This window comes from Quercus lobata, chromosome 7, assembly GCF_001633185.2.
Source record: "Quercus lobata isolate SW786 chromosome 7, ValleyOak3.0 Primary Assembly, whole genome shotgun sequence".
Lineage (NCBI taxonomy): Eukaryota > Viridiplantae > Streptophyta > Magnoliopsida > Fagales > Fagaceae > Quercus > Quercus lobata.
The window spans coordinates 11,669,671-11,690,992 of record NC_044910.1 but is presented as its reverse complement, the minus strand read 5'-3'; the positions used below and the strand labels follow the sequence as shown (position 1 = coordinate 11,690,992).

Genomic DNA, 21,322 nt, shown 5'->3' with positions numbered 1-21,322 from the left:
GGCATTTTTAAAATACTAAATAATATATTATATTATTATTTTAATGCTGACATCAGCATTTAGTGTGCCAGCGATGCACTCCGTTTGCCACCTAGGACTTTGCCGTTAGGGCACTGACGGAAAGGACTAAAATGGATGATGTTTTTCTAAATAGGGACTAAAAGCAGTGAAAATAAAAGTTAGGGACCAAAGTGAGAATCGTGTGAAAATGTAGGGACGAAAAATGGTTTTATCCCATATATATATTTATCATCATTTTTAACAGAGATGGGTTACGAGAGACAAACAGATCTTACTTCAGGTGGGTAAAATAACATTTTTAAAACCACTTGTAGGTAAAATGATTTTGAGTCAAATCAGTCACCCCAAAATAATATATACACTAGAGATGTCAACTCTATATAATATCTTGTGCTTTTCTCGAGTTAAAGGTTGGATGATAAGCTCTTGGATCCAGTACACAATACTTCTCTTTCTACGGGATCTATAAGAGGGGATTTCCAAGTCGAACCCACAACATTTTTTGGAAGACACTTGCTATTGCACCAAAATCCAACCATTGGGTACTTTCGAGGAAAAAAAGAAAGAAAAAAAAGCCTCCTTTTGCAAATACGGCCTTCACTTTAAGATGAAAACTACCTCCGATTAGTTATGAAAGATGGAGAATTTGCTAAATCGGACGAAATGGGTAATTAACCATAATTTCCCAACCATTTAGTTAGTAGGTCTAGTTTGCAAACTATATTATTTATTAGCATCTCTAGTCTACAAGACTCGATTTTGGCTTATAAATCGAGCATCAGAATCTACAAGACTCGATTTTGGCTTATAAATCGAGCATCAGAAACTCAATTTTCATGCTCTGATTTCGTCCGATGTGGCATATTTTTCCACGTGGCAACCACATGGAAATCGAGTCTCTATGACTTGATTTATAACCCTTATAAACATCAAACAAGAACCCAGACCCAGAAGAACCTAGAGAAAAAAAAAAAAAAAAACAGAGAGAGAAGAACCGAAGCCAGGCCGCGCACACCGTGCGTGACCCAGGCCAGGCAACGCGGTGCGCGGCGACCCAGGCCAATCGATCTAGGCAGCACGCGACCGACCCAAGCAGCGCACGACCTAGGTTCTTCTCTGATGTTTTGGGTTATTCTCTATTTCTATTTTTTTTTCTCTGATATGTTCTGGGCAGGTCGCCTCTCCTATCTGATCTGAGTCTCTAGATTCTTTCTCCCTTTGATCTGATTGTTGTGTTTCTGGATTTCTTAAAAAACAAATTTGTGTATTTTGGCTTGTACGAGATACTTGAGACTTAAAATTTTTTAAAATTTTTTTGGTTTATAAATCAAGCCTTAGAGACTCGATTTCCAAGTAGGAAAAAAATGCCACATCAGACCATTGAAATTGAGTCTCTAGACTCGATTTATAGGCCAAAATCGAGTCTTTTAGACTCGAGATGCTAGTAAATAATATAGTTTGGGAACAAGAACTACTAACTATATAGTTGGAAAATTATGGTTAGTTACCCATTTTCGCCTGCTAAATCTCATTTGAGATTTCATCATTTTAATGCTATCGGTCTAGTTATTGTGATTTTCAATGTTATCATTAGCATGCATTTGATTTAAGACAGTCATGATTAGACAATTCTTGGACAATTTCCTGTGTGTGTTCAGTCCGTGTCTTTCTCCAAAAAAAGAAAAAGAAAAAAGAAAAGACAATTCTTGGACACCAAGTGAATCCTTGCATTAAAAAAATGAGAGATACTACGTCTACAATATTTTTACAACAAATTATAGGTGGTTAGTTGTTATTGGTTTAAATTTGAAATTAACACTAAGATTACTTTTTTGCCCTAACAATAACACCCAGTGACAACCTGCCACTTAGAATTTGTTGTAAAAATGTTATAGACATATCATTTCTCTTAAAAAATAGAAAAAAGAATTGTTACTACAAATCCTACATTGTTTGGATTTTTAAGCCCCATTTGGTAGAGTATCTTAAATACATATTTTCAATTTTTAAAAAATATTACACGTATTTTTATACATTTTTTCACCTACACGTATTTAAAAAAAACACAAACAATATTACTCAAATCCCTCTACCAAATGGGCCCTAAGATTCTCTGTCCTTACAACAAGCTTCAAAAGCTTGATAGGTAATGTACAGACGCAATACTTTCAAAACTAGTTAAATACTTCGATTACAATAAAAAACCATTTTCCATTACAATTTATAAGTGTAACTGAACAGCAGGAGACTTGTGAGGAGATGATGCAATTTGACTAAATGAGCAAATTTAAGATTCCTTCAAAAGCTTACCATGGTCCTCTGACAAACAAATAATACATACACTAAAACTGTCAACTAGATTTGGTACATTGTCCACGAAATGTCTACTCTTTCATATCTTGAGCTTTTCTTGAGTTCAAGGCTGGACAATAAGGTCTTTTATGGCCGTGTAACTCAAGGTTATTGCTTGTTCTTCAAAACAAGTTTTGAATCCCCTAATTCCATTATTATAACTATTGATTTTTTTTTTTTTTAAATAATAAATTTAAGGACAACTTTTGTCCCAACTTGTTGAAGCAAAATGTCATAAGTGGTGAAAATAAAAATGATGTTAGTGTTGAGTCCATCAACCTATGCAAAGCTGATTGTACACGACGGGCAATTTGTCATGTTAATAAATTGTGAAAAATGTTGAGGATAAAATTTTGTGTCCATAGAAAGTCGAAAAATAAAAAAGAAAAAGAAAAAGATAAAGAAGTAGCAAGTCTTGAGCTCTCGGCCAGTTAAGGGTTGGAATGTTGGATATGGATCAAATCATCAAAACAATAAGTATTTCTGAAGCTATAAAAAAGGTATTTTGGTCTATGCAGAAACACAGGCAGGCACCCGCAACCCACACTCATTCGCACAAAGAAGTGATCAAGTGATTCAAATCATTGCTACAAAACCAATCTCGATCTCAGACTCTCAACACCCCAGGGAAATTAAATGGTAGCAATAGATTTATCTTCAAATTCTCAATTTCACAACACCGCTGCAGGAAAAAGGTTGCTGAATTTACAGCTGATCTTTCCCTCTTTGATATCCATTTGCTTAGGATCCCTAAGATTGTTGCAGGTTTAAGGTTATAGACAGAACAGCCTATATAGCAAACAAAACGAATATAGCAGAAAATTCTAGCTCTCATTGTGATCATAACTCATAATTGCCATAGATGGAAAATTGGCCTCATTGAAGAAAATAGATGTATTGGCTTCCACTAGGCAGCAATAAAATTCGGCTGCTAAGGGTCTAGTTTTAAGACGAAATCAGATTTCAATCCTCTTGAGCTTCTTGAAACTTGTACATCAACATGAGAACATTTCAAGGACAATGCAATTTTAGGACCAGTTAGAATCTATGTTGCTACGCTTATGATCACACAATGCTAAATTCATAGACATAAGTAAAAATGACAGGCATCATGATGCACAGAACACTCAATAGTAGGATTAAAAAGGAACAAAATAATCCATAAGTTCCAGTCTTCCAGAAATTATGAATATTTCACATATATCTGCTAACCTGTTTAGTTGTAATCTTCAAAAGGCAATGAAATAGTTATTGGAAATTCTATGAAGGATAAGAAATAAAATTTGCAGCAAGAATATTTACACTTGTCTTGATAAGACAGTTATATCTCACTACATAACACGGCTTTCAAAGGGAAGAGTAGATAGGAACACCTGGTAAGGTTGCACCAGAATCAACAATGAAAATGTTGCCCGAAACATATTCAGAAGATTCATGTAACAAGTATCGAACAAGTGATGTCAATGCTGGATCAGTAGTGCCATATTCTCTTAACGGGATAATTTTCTTTGTCACATTATGCAGCCATTCTTTTTGCAAGAGACTCTGGGTAATCTCAGATTTGAAAATGCCAGGTGATATAGAATTCACTCTAATTTTATATACACCCAATTCCAATGCCATGACCTGTCATAAGTAGAAATAACATTATATACAAGAAGAACAAAATCAACACACACACACACACACATGCATACATATTATGCAGCACAATTATAAAAAAGCAATAGGGACAAAAACAGCAAAAAAAGACAAACTAGTTTGATAAGGATACATTTCCTATGGGTAAAGACTTAAAAAGAGCCTGGCTCCTATCTCTAAATAAGTTCAGGGTATTCCATAAATAATTAATTTATGATGCGTTCATCACATAGTTATAGAAAAAGTAGCACCCTAGTCTAAAAAGACAACCAAAGTGATAGCACAGTGGCCAGGGATGACGACTCATGAAGTACAGGCCATCAGACCCAAAGTTACTAAATAAAAAATAAGGAAAGAAAAAGAAACACACATATAGGCAAACAATCAGCAAACATAATAAGCCTGTCCCAATTTCATGAAAATGCAATATGATGGTGTTTGGAGATGGTATATATGTTTTGTTACTCAGTTTCAATGGGGACCAACAAGAGAATATTTAGGACATCTGGACATGTACTTGAAAATGTCTGACCTGAAGTGAATCTCCAGTCTTCATTTGTGTGTCTATTCTTTAGATGTTTCTCTTGGAATTTTCTTTTTCCTCTCAATTGGAAAAAAAAAAAAAAAAAATCTTAAGATGATGTAATATTTCCTCTTTTATTTTAATTTTTTTATAGGATATGTACCAAACTTGATCTTTTCTTGAATCAAAAGAAGTAAATTTTTTGATAAGTAATAGAGATTTATTAATATAAAAAAATAGACACCTAGGTATACAGGGAATATATAGGGGTGTACAGATCAAATACAAAAGAATCAAAAGAAGTAAATTCTATTTGTTTAGCTATTGTTGAATCAATTGAAATAAATTTATTTTTGTTTAACGTGTGTTTTTTTTTTTTTTAAATCTCTGCAGTGTATTTTTCTATGAAGTTACTACGATTTTTCATCTTATAGAAATTATTTTGTTTCCAAACAATTACAAAACATGACAATGGTATTACCCCTATATTTTGGAAGAGTTCCATGGCAATTGACATTACCTTTGTCAAGATGTTTAGGCCTGCCTTTGAAGCAGCATAGGCGGCAGAACCAGGCAACTGCCCACGGTCGAGACCAGCAACTGAAGATATGTTTATGATTGATCCTCCCCTCTCAGCATCACGCATGCGTATGCCAATGTATTTTGACACCAACCAGTTTCCTGTTAAGTTTGTTTTGATAACATGATTCCATTCCTCCTCAGATAATTCTAATGGAGATCTCACATTACCTAATGTACACGGCATAAGAATGAGAAATATTTATCAACAATAACCTTCAACAATTCAGTAACAAAAACAGCCAGACAAGCATCCTGGTACATGAACATGTTTAAAAAGCTCATAGAATTATAATAAAGATGAAGAAGCAAATGCCAAAAATACAAACACAAAAATTCCAAGAAGCACACTGATTATTTTATTTTATAAATAAATTGGTAAGTTACTCATACCCAATGGGTCTTAAACCTACGACCTCACCTTCCACCTAGCACTTAAAAGGAGTGAAGGTGTCAGTTGAGTTAGAACTGATCTTGTCAATACAAGAATGAAAACTCAAAAGATATATTTCTTAAATAATCAACTGTGGATGATCCACAGTCATCTAAGCACACTTGTCCATGTATGGATATCATCCCTTTACATACCTGCGTGTCCACAATATATGCATGTGCAATGTTTACATTTATGAACAAGACAATGTGAATGTAGTCAAGTGTGAAAATGATGTATAAACTGTTTAGAGAATAGAATGTTAGAAGTAAAAGGTCTCAAAACCTATAAGATCTTGGGTTCAAAACTTGTAACTAGCATTTTGGGGCTACTTCCAAGGGATTCTACCCTATAATTACCTTGTGTGTGCACATCCCTTAGAGAATACTCAAGTACTGGAAAAACTTTGAGCACTCATGTAGTGTGTGTGTATATATATATTCACAAATATGTTCGTGTGCGAGCTCACATGAGGGTGGGTTCCTATGGAGACTCAAGAGTGGAGTCCATCCGTCACATGAAAGGGTGGGTTCCTGGGCAGTCCTAATAATATTTCTTGTGCATAACAACTCGAGAATATCATAGAAGCTTCTATAACTCTTAATCCTCTCAAAGAAGGAGATCCAAAAGGCAGACACATAAAGATTAATTGGTTTATAAAAATCCACACAATCAATTGAAGTTGAATTATCGTGTATTTATATCTCTAAGCACACCTTACTAAGTTACTCCCATGGGCATTAAATTGCATCAATCCTGTCCACATAACAAAAAACTAGAATTTGCTGTGTCTGGTGCCAACCAAATATGACAGGCGAACCATTTGAAGCCTAACAATGTGAAATTGGAGAATCAAACACTTCACACTAATTTATTTATCACCCAATCAAACACACACAAAACCAAATTAACCATATTAGGGAAAGAGAAATTAAAAGGTTTAATTTCATTTTTAGTTTTCTTTGTATCAGTACAAAACTACAAATTACCAAATCCAAACCTTAATTTTCCTTCAGTTAATTTCTCAGGAAACACACAACAAACAGAATTAAAAACAAAATTTAACAAAGGGAAAATTACACAATTCTCCCTATAGTTTTGATTGGTTTCAAATTACACCTAGATTTTTAAAAGTTCCAATTAAAACCATAGACTTTTTAAATTGTTTCAATTCACCTTATTATTATTATTTTTTAAATGCAAATTCACATCAATTTTAGTTAGAACTTATCTAGACACAAATTCTTCCATGTGAATCATATCAATAAGTGTACAGACACACCCAATTTCACAGCATGTTAAGGTGTCAACTGTCAAGTGATACTATTTTATTATGCACCCATCACAACTTGACACCTTAGCATATTATAAAATTGGAGGTGTCTGTAGAGATATTGGAATCACAAATGATATTTTAATACTGAAAGTACTATTCAATTTTCACAACAATGACAAGTTATAAAAGATTTTCATCTGGTTTCATCATTTACATCACTTTTTTACTTATGACCTGACACCTAAACTTTGTTGAGAAATTGTAGTTAAAATAAGATAAATTGTTGAGTTCATTACACTAAACAATCACATAAAGCAAGTATAGGTATAGCTTACTTACATGGGTTTCGGCTAATTCAACTAGTAAAATCTCTAAATGTCAAATAAGATATCGATTTCAATCCCCCTACACCTAATACACCTAAAACTAATTGATGTGTTGGTATAATAATTAGTAAAATTATAAAAATAAAAATAAGGGTCATGCTCATTTTTCCATAAAATAATTTTAAAAATAGTTTCCATGCCCTTAAGTCAGTCATTCCTTAACATTTCCCTAAAAAAAAAAAAAAAGAAAAAAGAAGAAGAAGAAGCTAGTATTTAATTCCTAACCTCTAAGTCCGGCATTGTTGACCAAGGCATGGATGTGGCCAAACACATCCCAAGCTTTCTTTATGGACTTCTCGATGGTGGGTCCATCAGCAGTCAAGTCGAGCTCCACAGCCACAGCTCGAGGGGAGCTTGTAGAAGAAGAAGAAGAAGAGTTGATTTGGTGACAGAGTGATTGGAGTCGGTCGACGCGTCGAGCAGCGGCAATGATCTTGCAACCAGCTTTTGCAAGGTCGAGACAGAATTCAAGACCAAGGCCTGAGGAAGCCCCAGTTACCATCACCACTTTTCCCTCTAGCTCTCCCCATGACTCCATCGCCACTTCTCTGACTCTGTTTTTGGATTAAAAAAAAAGTAGCTTTTAAAACATCTCAATATAGATGCAATGTATTACTATTAGAGGTATTGAGTAATCCTAGGGACAAAGCTATTTCCACACTCTATTGCGTGGCTGTCAACTAATGATTTGATTTCCGTGCTTTCACACGTGTTCTCCACGTATAATTGAAGATGCTAAAATCTAATCAAAAGATGACTTTTACAGTAGCATCTTTAGCGGTGTCTTTCAATTTTTATACTGTTTAGAGAGTATTTATTATTTATCTATATACTTTTTTTAATATATCTTTCAATCTGCTCTCTATATTTACTCTATATTATTTAAATTTTTTTTTTCATTTTTTTTATTATTTAAAATTTTTTGTGATATTTTTTTAACAAGTCTTATAAAGCACGTGTGGCCAAATATAGTGAGTGATCATCTAATTTTAATTTTAATGAGAAATGTTCATAATATTTTCACAATAATTTTACAATAAATTATATGTAATAAGTTTTTAAAGGTTTTAATTTGAATTCATCATTAAAATTATTTTTTTTCTCAACCATAATAGCCGGCAACATCTGTTATTTAAGATTTATTGTGAAAGAATTATAAAAATATTGTGGTAGTATTTCTCAATTTCAATTTTCTATTTCTTTATTTAATTCTTCCTTCTCTCTTCATTTTTTCCATCCATACGTTTCTTCTTTTGGTTTTCTTTTTTCTCCACCACACACGTATCCCTACTTCTCTTTATCTTCATTTTTGGGTTGGTTTAGATATCGCTTATTGCTGAAAACTGAAAACACTATAGTAAAATAATTTTTAAATGTGTGAATAGCAGGGACGGAACTAGGATTTGAACGTGAGGGGGCCAAAGTTTAACACAATTTTTTTTTTTTTTATGAAAATAAAAACTAACACCTATTTTATATTTAACAAAATAGTACATATAAAATAAGTGTTTCTTAATATATATATATTATTAATATTAGCCACATCACACAAAATGACGAAGACAAAGTTCACAAGTTCATATGTATGTATGTATGTATGTATGTATGTATGTATGTATCTATATATATATATATTACTAATATTAGCCCCATCACACAAAGTGATAAAGACAAAATTTTTTATAAAATCAAAACAATTAGACCAAAGACTTGGTCAATTGATCTCACAAAAAAGTCACTTATGACTTACCATTTGCCAAAGGCTAGTCTTCACAATTAACAGTACCCACAAATGACAAAATAGTGACTATCAAAGACTACTATCACAATTCAGTACTCATATCTATTAACTTGGTCCCACTTTATTTCTTTATAAATAAAAAAAAAAAAAAAAAAAAGAAGAAGGAAGTTACAAACACTGAAAGTATGGTCCACACAATGACACAATCACAAAAAGTCACAAACAATTACACAGTAATCAAGTCAAGACAAAGCCATAAATGTGTAATCAAGTCAAGACAAAGCCATAAACACACCTGGTCTACGGTCCACTAGCCACACATGACACAACACACCAATCCATAAAATAAAATTAAAAAGCCATAACTCACAAAAAACTGTCAACACAGTTCCTAAAAAAAACCCAGAGTGCTAACCGGCTAGCAGAGCAATATAGCAAATAGCAAAGACAAAAAAAAAAAAATGAACTTGAGAGAGGAGAGAAACTTCTTAGATTTATCGTGTGTGACTGTGATCAAGGATCTGAGGAGGAGCAGTCGCAGCAACAATTCGGATCTGATCTGAGGAAAAGAGCAGCAGCAGCAGGCAGCAGCAGTGATGGAGGAGGGGAGGCATTGATGTTTGATGAGTTGAGTGGAGGAAGAGTGAGGTTAGGGTAAAATTTTGAGAATTATAATTTAGGTTTTCAATCCATATTTATTTTTTATTTTATAGTTTTTAGTTTGTGTTTGTCGGTTATTTTTATTTTTTATTTTTGTATGAGAGTTAGTTGGTGATTTTTTTTTTATAAACTAGTCAGTGATTTTTTCAGATTGATTTGTATACCATTTTTTTTTTTTATTTGTGGGGGTGGGGGGGGGGGGTTATTAGGACGAAAATTTATATCATAGCGCTTTTTTTTTTTTTTTGGGGGGGGGGGGGGGTTTGGGCAATGCCCCCTACCCTACCCTAGGTCCGTCCCTACTGAATAGTGCCATGAGAGTTAGTTTTAATGAAAATTTTACTGAATTAGATAATTTGTAGGTCCCGTAAACTGTGTATGGGACCCATTAACAAAAACGCAAACGCGCTGAGGGAAATAACCACTGTGCTCCACCAAGAGAGAGAGAGAAATATTCTTTGTCCTCTGTCCTTCTCCAAATATAATGGGTCAGATTTTTTTTTTTAATTTGTTCTGATTTCATTAGTTTTATGAGAAAGATTGTGTTCTGTGATTAGATTGCATTGTGTATTTTGTTCTGATTGTGCTTTGGTGTCTTTGTAGCCATTGAGGTTGAGATAAATGCTAAAATTTTAATTCACCGTGTTAAATTTTTTATTTAGATTTATTCAAATATGGATTATTTCAAGAGAGAAAAATAGTTCAGAGTTGCAATAGTGCTCTCTTCTTCAAGAGAGCTACTGTAGCCACTCTTAAAAAAAAAAAAAAAAGGAAAAATCTACATTTTAGCTGATTTTTTTGGTTTGCTCTCAAAAAATGACTTTGGCTGGTCTATTGGAGATGCTCTAAGCAATTAGATATGGTAATGGGTGTCTAACATGTGTTCCTAGCACCACTTTGATAGTCTCATGTATGGCGATGTGATGCACCATCCCCTCACATTTATGGTGGACTTCAACATGAATTTTATTAGTGGGATATTGGGATCTATTGTAAATGAGAGAACAAAGAGCACCACATCCAAGAAAGTCAATTTCGTAGCAAAGACCATTTTAGTTTGGCCAATGTAGCCAAATATTTCAACACTAGTTGATATCGATATACTGTTTTGTAATTACCACTATAATTTTATATTAAAAAATCATATATTTTATAAGCTTAAATATTAGCTTAGGTACATTCACACTTAATATATATGTTAAATAACATATTTTTTTAAAAAAAAATCAAAATTTTAACATTTAAATTTTTTTTTATTGTACAAGCCGAAACGTCAAAATCAAAACCGACTGAAACACTTGAAATATGCCTAGTACAACCTGTTATTTTTTTCTGTACATTTTAGAGGATTATCGATACTAATTTAATGGCCAGTATAATATATTTCTTTGATACGACTGATACAGTATGATATTGACTTCTTAGATCATATCATTGTATTCTAAGAGCACCTAATAATTATACTGTTTTTTTTCCCCCTTTTTTATAAGATAATTATAGCATCTTTTTAATTGTTAAAAGTTTTTTCTCTCCCCCCAAAAAAAACCCAAATATTTTATGAATTTAAATTTACTATTAATTTTAGACAAAAATATTATTTATTAATTTAACACATATCCCATGCCAAATCGAAAAACTATTTCATAAAACCGTTTTATATCTCTCCCACAATGTATATGGGCTTCATAGGACCGTCTTACATCTCTCCCACAATGTATATGGGCTTCAAAGGACTGTTACCCTTCAAGCCCAATCACCATTTCAAAGAATCTCGTTACAAATGCTCCATGATAGACAAATACATTTTAATTAAAAAACTATCACTACAAACATGATGTTAAATCTATCTCTCTCATTTATTCATTCTCATGGGCTGCTCCACCCACCCTAATTCCATAGGGTAGGCAAGAGCAATTCATTAGAAGTAAAAATTTAGCCCTTCAAATAATGCTTTGTACCTCCCCTTTTCTTCTATAAATAGGAACTTCAAGAAGTATTGTAAGATAGAGATAGCAACGGTGAAATAATGAGAGACAGAGAACAAAAGAGAGATATATGTATTCAACATTTCAACGTTAGAAATAATATGATGTGGTGGATGACCACTAGAAAAAAAATAATTCAAATATAATCTTACTCTCATATTTCCATTTTCTTGTCTTTATATTTCCGTTATTTTATAACACGATAGTTTTTCCATTTAAGCCCAACTAGCAAATGTTTTGCTCGATGCGCGTGTTCGTTATTAGTTATTTTATAATACTCATATGTGTTATAATGTTTGGAAAATTAATTTCGATTATGTATTATATGTCACTAAAATAATGAAGAAAAATATTGTAATAAAATATATCCACATATAAGTGTTATATATGGATTATATGTATTAGTAATTTTATAATACTCATATTTCTATATTTGGTTCTTGCATTTGACGTTTTCAATATAAAAATTCTTATTATTAATTTTTTTAATGAAAAAACATGAACTTTTGAAGGCTAAACATCTAAGATTTAAAGTTTATATTTTTAATTTGCAAAACTTTAATATACAAGTCAAGAGATTAAAAATATAAAAACAATTGAATAGAAAAATATAAAATTATACTATTTCATATCTTAAGTTTAATTTTACATACATTTGAGTACCTCAATCACTTACTAAGATTAAACACATATAAAGGTTCTATATCTTCCCAAAACATCCCTTTTTGAAACCCCAAATGTCACTAAAGCACTATAGCAAGTTTTGACAATTTTGGTGAGAGGTTTAGATAATATGCACCTAAAACCAAAGCCAATTTCATACTCTTCTAGACACACACACACACACACACACACACACACACACTCTCTCTCTCTCTCTCTTCTTTTCTTTTAGCCCTTCAATATTTTGTGAAATTGGAATATTTAAAATAACAGGGGGTGGAACCAAACCTCTTAATCTTCTGTATTTACGGCTTAAACTAGCCATTGATATTAAGATGGGGTGGGGTGAAAAGCTAAATGAAATACTACTTATACAAAGCGCCACATGGTAGGACTTCGTGTTCTCCCACGTGAGATCTCTGCTTATATATATATATATATATATATATATATATATATATATATATATATTTATATATAATATTGATGATTTCCGCATCTTAACTAAATCTTTAAAAATGGCCCATCGAAAATTTGAAGAATTTCAACAATCTTCTGTTAAATTATCTTTTTCCCTTTCACTTTTCATTTATATGTCAAAGTACCAATTACATTCAATCCTTCATTAGGACTATGTGATTATTGATGAATCTTCATTCAACATTGTTGCAAGAAAATTCAAGATCAAATAGTAGGACTAGCCTAATTTTATTAAAGTGATAAAGAAATTGAATCATAATGTACTTTTAAAAAACAATGAGATTTTAATATATAAAAAAAGGCTTAAACTTAATCCCAAATAATATAACCTTCCTCCAAAGTAGAATATACGAAATAGTTGATGCTTTTATTGAAGGATAAGTGATGAAAATGATTCAGCCTCCTTAAGTGATGCTAGTAAAAAAACATATCCAATTTTTCAAGATTTTCAAGATCGACGTGAAATAAATAAACCCAAACAAAATTTGACTTAAATTGAGAATTACTGTACGTACCCAATTTTCTTTATTAGATCGGACCTAGGGTTGGGCACACAATTTACTTATATAGTGGATAATGGGTTTCCTACTTTGGGTAGCTCCCAGCCGAGCTTTAAGAAAGAATTGCCTCGCATAGCCTAGCCTCCCTCTTTCCCTCCTTAAGCTCTCTCAAGCTACATATGTGCTCTCTCTCTCTCTCTCTCTCTCCAGTATCCAACCCCATTACCTCCTTGCTTTCTCTTATTTATAGCTTAAGGTTAGTGGGGGAATCATGATTACCTTTGATTCTGCTTGTGTGGGTGGGGCCCAAATTGATTATTCTTGACAAGGAATATGCTTCATTGGGAATGGTGCCAAGGAAGTTAGACAGCGTGATTTCCCATGGCACTCCCGAGCTGCCGAGGCATTTTTGCCCATCACACGGATACCAACTGACCATTTTGCATGTGGGTGGCATTCACGTGCTGAGCTTATGAATAGTGAGCCAGTCATGACACTGGGCCTGGGCCTAACAATATTTATGGTCCTATTTTGGCCTGGGCTCAAGATAAATGGGCCTGCGGCCATATGCCGTACAATAGCCCCCCTTGATTCATGTCCGACACCTTGGAACGAATCAAGGACTTATCTCGGTAAGCCAACGTCTCTTCGGGAAGATTAATCGTTAGTCATTAATGTTGGATAAGACAGTCATTAATGTTCTCTTAAAAGAAGCATTATGACAGCCTATCACATTCGACTGTAATCATGACCTGACGGTTTGTGAACCATGGCCACGCGTGTGGGAGTTACAAAAGTAACTTGAAAAGGCTTTTCCCGCTTCTTTTTCATTAAATGTCCCCTCCCTATAAATAATGTCCTTCTTCCCCTCAGATTATCTTTTCACTCTCTCACTCCCTTAAGTTCTCCATAACCGAGCATATTTCTCTTCCCGAGCATAGATTCTCCAACCGAGATTGAAAATTCCTAGAGTCCACAGTAAGTTTCCTTGTTCATTTCTCTTCTTTATTCAATTTTCTTTTTCTGTTCTATAACTAGAAATGAGTTTCTCTCATCTTCTTGACACCAGGGCTGCCTTAGCCAGTTTTAGGGCTAGGTTCGTCATCCTTAATGATATAGAGTTAGCGTATTATCATGAGGACAATATTGCTCTTAAGCGACGTCCTCATGTCGTGTTTTTTCCTTTAATGTTTATCTTAGAAGGAGTTAGGTTTCTCGTGGACCCTTTGTTACTTAGAACTCTTAGGTTTTATGGCCTATCTCCTGACCAACTTTCACCCAACTTTTACCGAGTAATGAGTTGCGTTAGTCAGCTAAATCACCTTTATGGGTTACAATTAGATCACCATGATATAAATTACATGTACAATTTGTGCGATAATGATAGATTCGGATACTACTTGAAGGTTAGGGATACTCGGGTACGACTAATATCGTGCCTTCCTGACTCTAACAGAAACTCAGCAAGAGAGTTTGTTCGGGTGAGCGGCAATTGGCACGCCAACAAACTCACTTGCCCAACTTTGCCCCGGAACGTTGGTCGATACTGTGCATGTTAATATTTCCTTCATTATATATTATGACTTGTTTATTACTACTACTGTTTATACACTTATTGATCATTTTCATTTGCCACTATGCAGACGGTAAAAAGTTCGTACTGAACCTTAACGTTGTACACGTGAGGGATTAAATTTTGTGCTTAAGTCAAAGATTTTTGTCCACTTTGATGGACAATTGCAGGCCTCCCACCTTATCCTCGGCTGCACTCCAGTCTACACAATCTATCAACCTTCCGGGCAGGCCTTAACAGTAGGTAGTCCATTGTTGTCCTACATAGATGTATGGCACCTAGGCTTTTTTCCTCCAAGATTGATGATCGGTGAAGCTTGGGATCTTGGCCCTCGACTAATAAGCGTAGGTTCATTGGTACCTGTGAGGGACAAGTCTGCTAAAACTGTTTTTCAAGGCTGGGCTGTACATACATCGGTCAAGGAGCAACGTATTGAAGCCTCGACTGCTGAGCAGGTAGAGGTAGAGTCAGTCGATTCCTCAGGTGCCGAAGCCAAAAATGCCAAAGACGAGATAGTAGTTTGAAGATGGCTGTTGATCGATTTTTGCCCGGTGGTCGCCCTGCCACACAGCAACAGCAACCCCAAGATAGGGAACAGCCTCCTCTGGCCCCCCGTAACCGCAAAAGGCCCCGCCATACCGACCAGCCTTCGAGAAGGCCTAAAGAGACTCCTTTAAGGACTCCTTTAGCTTTTACCGTGGCTGTCGTGGTGATTCGAGAGTCTGCTAGCGATGCTCGCCCAACCGTGTAAGGTTGGGTCTAATGTGGCTTCCTCTTCCTCCCCTCCTATTGTTAGGTGGCAAACCACATTTACGCTTGGGAATGAACCCCTTCCTGTGACCTTCACCATAAGGAATTGGGCCCAAGGTGAGGGTGGGCGAATTTCCCGGAGCCTCGGGCAGGCTCTTTAACTGCCCGATGATGTGAAATACTCTGCCGGTGGGAGCGATAAGGCCCTTGCTGTTTGATTGTAGTGGCACACCATCGCAGTATTGATTCTTTCATTTTCTTACTTCCTATTACTTTATTCTAACATTCTTTAAACAAATACTAACACTTCCCAGGTAGGCTGCGCAACTAGCCTACATTATGAAGGACATGCTAAAGGACACTGCAAAAGAGGCTAACAAGGAGAGAGCCCTGAAGGATGTTGCCAAGGCTACCACTAAGGAGAAAGTCACAGTTGCTGAAAGTGCTAAGTCATAGTTGCTGAAAGTGCTAAGGCACAGGCATGAGGAGCAAAGAGGGATCGAGCACAGGCCGAATAATAGAGAGCGAAGGCAGAGGTTAAATTGGGGGAAGCTAAGCTTCAGGTGGCCACTGTTGGGAGCATTATTACTGTTAGGGACAAGGAGATAGTAGAACTTAAAGTTGCCCTGGAGGAGAGTGAGAACAAATACTACAATATGGGCTTTAATGATGCTAAAAACTCGGCCAAGCCTGTCATGTTCAAGAACCGGAAGTATGGGTTTGGCAAAGGATGGTTGGCTGCCATGATGGCTATGGGTGTACCAGAGGATTCCCCTTTGAGGAACCCCAACCAAATACCCTACCCGGAATCGCCCCCCCGCCCACAACTCAAAACCCCACAGAAGCTGAAGACAAGGACACCTTGAGTATGAGGGAACTGGTGCAGGCCATCGATTCTCATGCTAAATTGATTGACCTAGAGATCACCAAAAATCCAAGTGTTGTGCCGACCACAACTTAGCCCCAACCTGCAGATCCTAACATTCAACCTCCCGTGAACCTTGCTCCCGTTCAGCCAGACCAACCGTAGAATCCAACTACTTAAGTTGTCTCTTGTTTTTTTTTCCCTTTATGTTTTACTTTTTTTGTCAATTTGCCTAAAATCACTAGGTTGTGGTGATGAAACAATGTTGGTTTTAAGAATTTTATATGTATGACTAGGAAAACTTTTAACACCATTACATGCTGGATTTAAACTATCTTTGCTTTGCTAGATCTTTTCTGTTCTTTGTAGATGCTTAATAATCAAGACCAAATTAGGGTTTTGTTTAACCATGAATAAGGGATCTAATCAAATTCATACTAGTATTTTTAAGAAGTGTATTAGTATGTTTTAGCATGATCGGTAACCGATGTCAAACTAATCGGTGACCGAGATCGGTCAAAATCTATGTTTTAACATGATCCTTAGAAAATTTTTGTGATAAGGTTTCCACTTGGTCGGTGACCGAGATCGAACCAAACCTAGGCTTTTATCCTTAAAAAAAATTTTGTGATAAGGTTTCCACTTAATCGGTGATCATGATTGAACCGAACCTAGGCTTCCGTCCTTAGAAATTTTTTTAACTTGATACTAGGGCCAAGACTTCTGTATATTACGTACATAGATATGTTCATTTACATAGTAGCTTGTACAAAACCTATATTAATGCATTTTCTATAGCTAATAGTAGAAGTTCTTCAAATTTTGAACATTCCATGGCCAAGGAAGTGGTCTCTCCTCCATATTTTCTAAATAGTACACTCCTGCTCCAGTAATAGTAGTAACCCTTTATGGCCCTTCCCAGTTCGGGGCCAACTTCCCGACACTAACATCCCACGCATTCCCCACAGCTTTCCGTAACACAAGGTCTCCTACACCGAACTCCCTTTTCTTCATATCCTTGTTGTATAGCTGAGTAAGTTTCTGCTAATAATCCGCTAATCGTATGGTCGCTAATTTCCGACATTCTTCTAATGAATCCAGCTGCTTCACTATTAATTCTTCATTCTTGGCCGAAGCAAATCCTGAAACTCAGGCACTATATAGGCTTATTTTAGCCGGTATAATAGCCTCTGTCCCATACATTAAAGAAAATGGAGTCTCACCTGTGAACCTTCTGGGGGTTGTTCGGTAAGCCCACAAAACGTTTGGTAACTCCTTGGCCCATATACCCTTGGTCCCTTCCAACCTTTTCCTCAGTTAATTAACAATTGCTTTATTAGTTGCTTCAGCTTGACCATTACTTTATGGATATGCCAAGGTTGAATACCTGTTCTTAATGCCAAGATTGCTACAAAACTTACGAAAGGTTTTACTATTAAACTGCAACCCATTGTCAGATATTAGCGACTTCGGTACTCCAAACCTGGTCACTATATTTCTCCACACAAATTTTTTGACGTTTACATCTTAGATATTGGCTAGTGCTTTAGCCTCCGCCCACTTGGTGAAATAGTCCACAGCCACTAAAACAAATCTTCAGTTTCTTGTAGCCCGAGGGAATGAACCGATGATGTCTAGCCGCCACTGTGAGAAAGGCCATGGGTTATTAATAGGATTCAAACTTCCTACTGGCTGATGTATCAACGGGGCGTGCCTTTGACACCGCTCACACTTTCGGACATAGTCGGCTGCATCTTTTTGCATCTAAGGCCACCAAAACCCTTGGGTCATTGCTCGGTGGGCTAATGAGCGTCCCCCGACATGACTGCCACATACTCCCTCATGGAGCTCGGTTAAGAGCTCATCAACCTTACTAGGTGCAGACACAGAAGATAAGGTCTCCCAAAAGATCTTCGTTACAACCTATAATCTTTAGATAGCCAATACCAAGCAGCGATTTTGCGTATTTTTTTAACCTCTTTCTCATCGTTCGACACACGATTTTCGGCTGAAAATTCAATGATTGGATCCATCCAACACAGCTTGGACACCATAACAATTGAGACATTCACTTTTACGTCTATGCTGGGCTCTTTCACAACTTCCACCTTGATCAACCGTCGTACCTACTTAGTTAACGAAGATGCCAAGGTGGCCAAAGAATCCGCATGTTTGTTCTGCCCTCGACCAATTTAAATCAGCCTTACCTTCTGGAACAGACTTATGGTTTGTTTCACTAGCTACAAGTAATAGATCATCTGGGGATCTTTGGCTTCAAAACTACCCTCTACTTGGTTGATGATCAACCATGAGTCCAAGTAAACCTCTACATCCTGCACTGCTAAGTTAAGAACAGCTCTTAGTCCGGCAAGTAAAACTTTATACTCGGCCTCATTGTTGGAAGCTTTAAAACCCAGCCTAAGAGAATGCTTCACCCGTATTCCTTCTGGCGTGATTATGACAATCCTAACCTTCGCTCCCATTGCACTGGAAGCATCGTCCACAAATACTCTCCAAGGCCAAACTTCCACATGGCACATAATCTCCATTTCTCTTCTCGGGGAAAACTCTGCAACAAAGTCGGCAAGGACTTGGCCTTTAATTGAACTTCTAGGCCTATATCGTATGTAAGATTAACCCAGCCTAGTCCCCCGCTATCCGGCCCATGAAGTCAGATCTCTTCAGCAAAGATTGCAATGGATATTCAATCAGCATGTAAACAATGTGGGCTTGAAAGTAATGAGGCAGCTTTCTAGTGGCATGTACCAATGCTAATGCCAACTTCTCTAGAGGTAAATACCCTGTCTCCACATCGACCAAGGTCTTGCTAATATAATAAACCGGTTGCTGTACGCCTTAGTCTCTTAACAATACAGCATTTACGGCATGCTCGGATACAGAGAGATACATGAATAAATCCTAACAAGGCTCTAGAGCTGACAATATCAATGCTCGAACCAAATACTTCTTCAAATCTTAAAAGGCCTCCTCACACTCCTTGATCCACTGAAAACCTTTCCATCTCTTCAACAACTGATAGAATGGACGGCACTGGTCAGCAAATTTAGAAACGAATTGGTTCAGCGCAGCCAATATGCCGGTCAATACTTGTACTTCCTTTGGATTGCTCAGAGATTTGAGGCGTTCTATAGCGCTAATCTGGTCGGGATTCAGTTCTATTCCTTAGTGAGTGATCATGTACCTGAAGAACTTGCCAGCCCCCACATCAAAGGCACACTTGTCGGTATTGAGACGCAACTTATGCCGTCTGAATACTTCAAATATGTCTGTGAGGTCACCAACATGCCCCTACTCTTCTTTTCTTTTCACCACCATATCGTCAATGTATACCTCCTTCGTATGACCAATCTTTTCCCTAAACATTCTAGTCATCATCCTTTGATAAGAGACCCCCTGCATTCTTTAGGCCGAATGACATCATGGTATAGTGATAATTAGCATTGGGAGAGATAAATGACGTCTTCTCCTGATCTTTAGCAGCTAAAGCAATTTGATGGTAACCTTGAAAAGCATTTAGGAAACTCGAGTGTCCACACATTGCGTATACCAGTTGATCAATCTTCGGCATAGGAAACGGATCTTTCGGGCATGCTCAGTTGAGGTCAGTGAAGTCCACACACACCCGCCATTTATCATTTTTCTTCTTCACAACCATTGTATTTGCCAGCTATTCTGGGAAAAAGACCTCTCTTATCGCTCTCGCCTCTTTCAACATTTTCACCTCTTGCTTAATAGCCCAGACATGCTTTTTTGCCTTCCTCTTCAGCTTTTGCTTCTTGGGCGGATATGACTGGTCCACATTAAGTTAGTGAGTTATGAACTCCGAATCCACCCCGGGCACCTCATACAGACTCCAAGCAAAAAATCCAAATTTTGCACCAACAACAATAACATTTCTACCCTATCCTTGTTTGGCATACTTGCTCCTATTTGAAAACTCTTACCCTCATCCGGTAATATACTTACTTTGATCAACTCTTCGACACAACTAGCCCCCTTTTCTCCTAGGGATTCCTGTAATTGTTATAAAGGAACTTCCTCGGCATACTCTTTTTGCTTTATCTCTCGATTGATAGCTGCCACCAAGCACTACCTGGCCACTTGCTGATTTTCCCTCACCATTGCAATGCCGTGCTTGATGTGGAACTTGACTTTAACATGCAATGTGGATGGGATTGCTCCCATGGCATGAATCCTTAGCCTACCGAGAATGGCTGTATACAGGGAAAATGAACTAATCACTATGAAAGTCACCATCACCTCCTTCCCTTCCATATTTATAGGGAGTAAAATTTGCCTTTTAGGGACCACTATTCGACCGTCGAATCCCACTAGAGGTGTATCATACTTAGATAAATCTTCGTTCTTTAGACCTAGCCCCTTAAATAGGTTGGGATACATTACCTCGGCTCCACTTCCTTGGTCCACCAATACCCTCTTCACTATGAAGCCATTTATTCGAGCTGTAACCACCAACACATCATCATGAGGCTAAGTCATTCCCTCCAAATCTTCATCATTGAAAGTGATGGGTTCCCGAGCATATTTCATCCTTTTCCCCAATGGTTCTTGACAACTTTCCGCCAGCACCATTGTCAACACTCTGTTTCTTCGGGTCACCAAAGTACCCCTTGAAGTGGCATGTATGACTTCTATTACTCCTAATGGGGGTGGGAGAGGGTTCCCCCAAGGTCTCGTAATTTGCCTGGTCTCTTGACCCCTAGGTTCCAAAACATACTCCTTAGATGCCTCGACCTCACCAATTGCTCCAAGTGATCTTTTAGAACCCTACATTGCTCAGTGGTATGTCCTTTGTCCCGATGATAAGTGCAATATAAATTCTAATTTCTCCTTGATTGGTTCACCTCCCATC

General features: G+C 36.5%; 1 protein-coding gene across 1 annotated transcript; it reads right to left on the bottom strand.

Moving 5' to 3' along the window:
* Positions 1-3,488: 3,488 nt before the first annotated feature.
* Positions 3,489-7,859, bottom strand: LOC115953145 (3-oxoacyl-[acyl-carrier-protein] reductase FabG-like). The gene is made up of 3 exons (XM_031070671.1): positions 7,437-7,859; positions 5,058-5,287; positions 3,489-3,999 (listed from the first exon to the last, which is right to left on the bottom strand). Exons 1-3 carry the CDS (start codon positions 7,747-7,749, stop codon positions 3,721-3,723), a joined length of 822 nt encoding a protein of 273 aa, XP_030926531.1. The 5' UTR covers positions 7,750-7,859; the 3' UTR covers positions 3,489-3,720.
* Between the last annotated feature and the right edge of the window lie 13,463 nt (positions 7,860-21,322).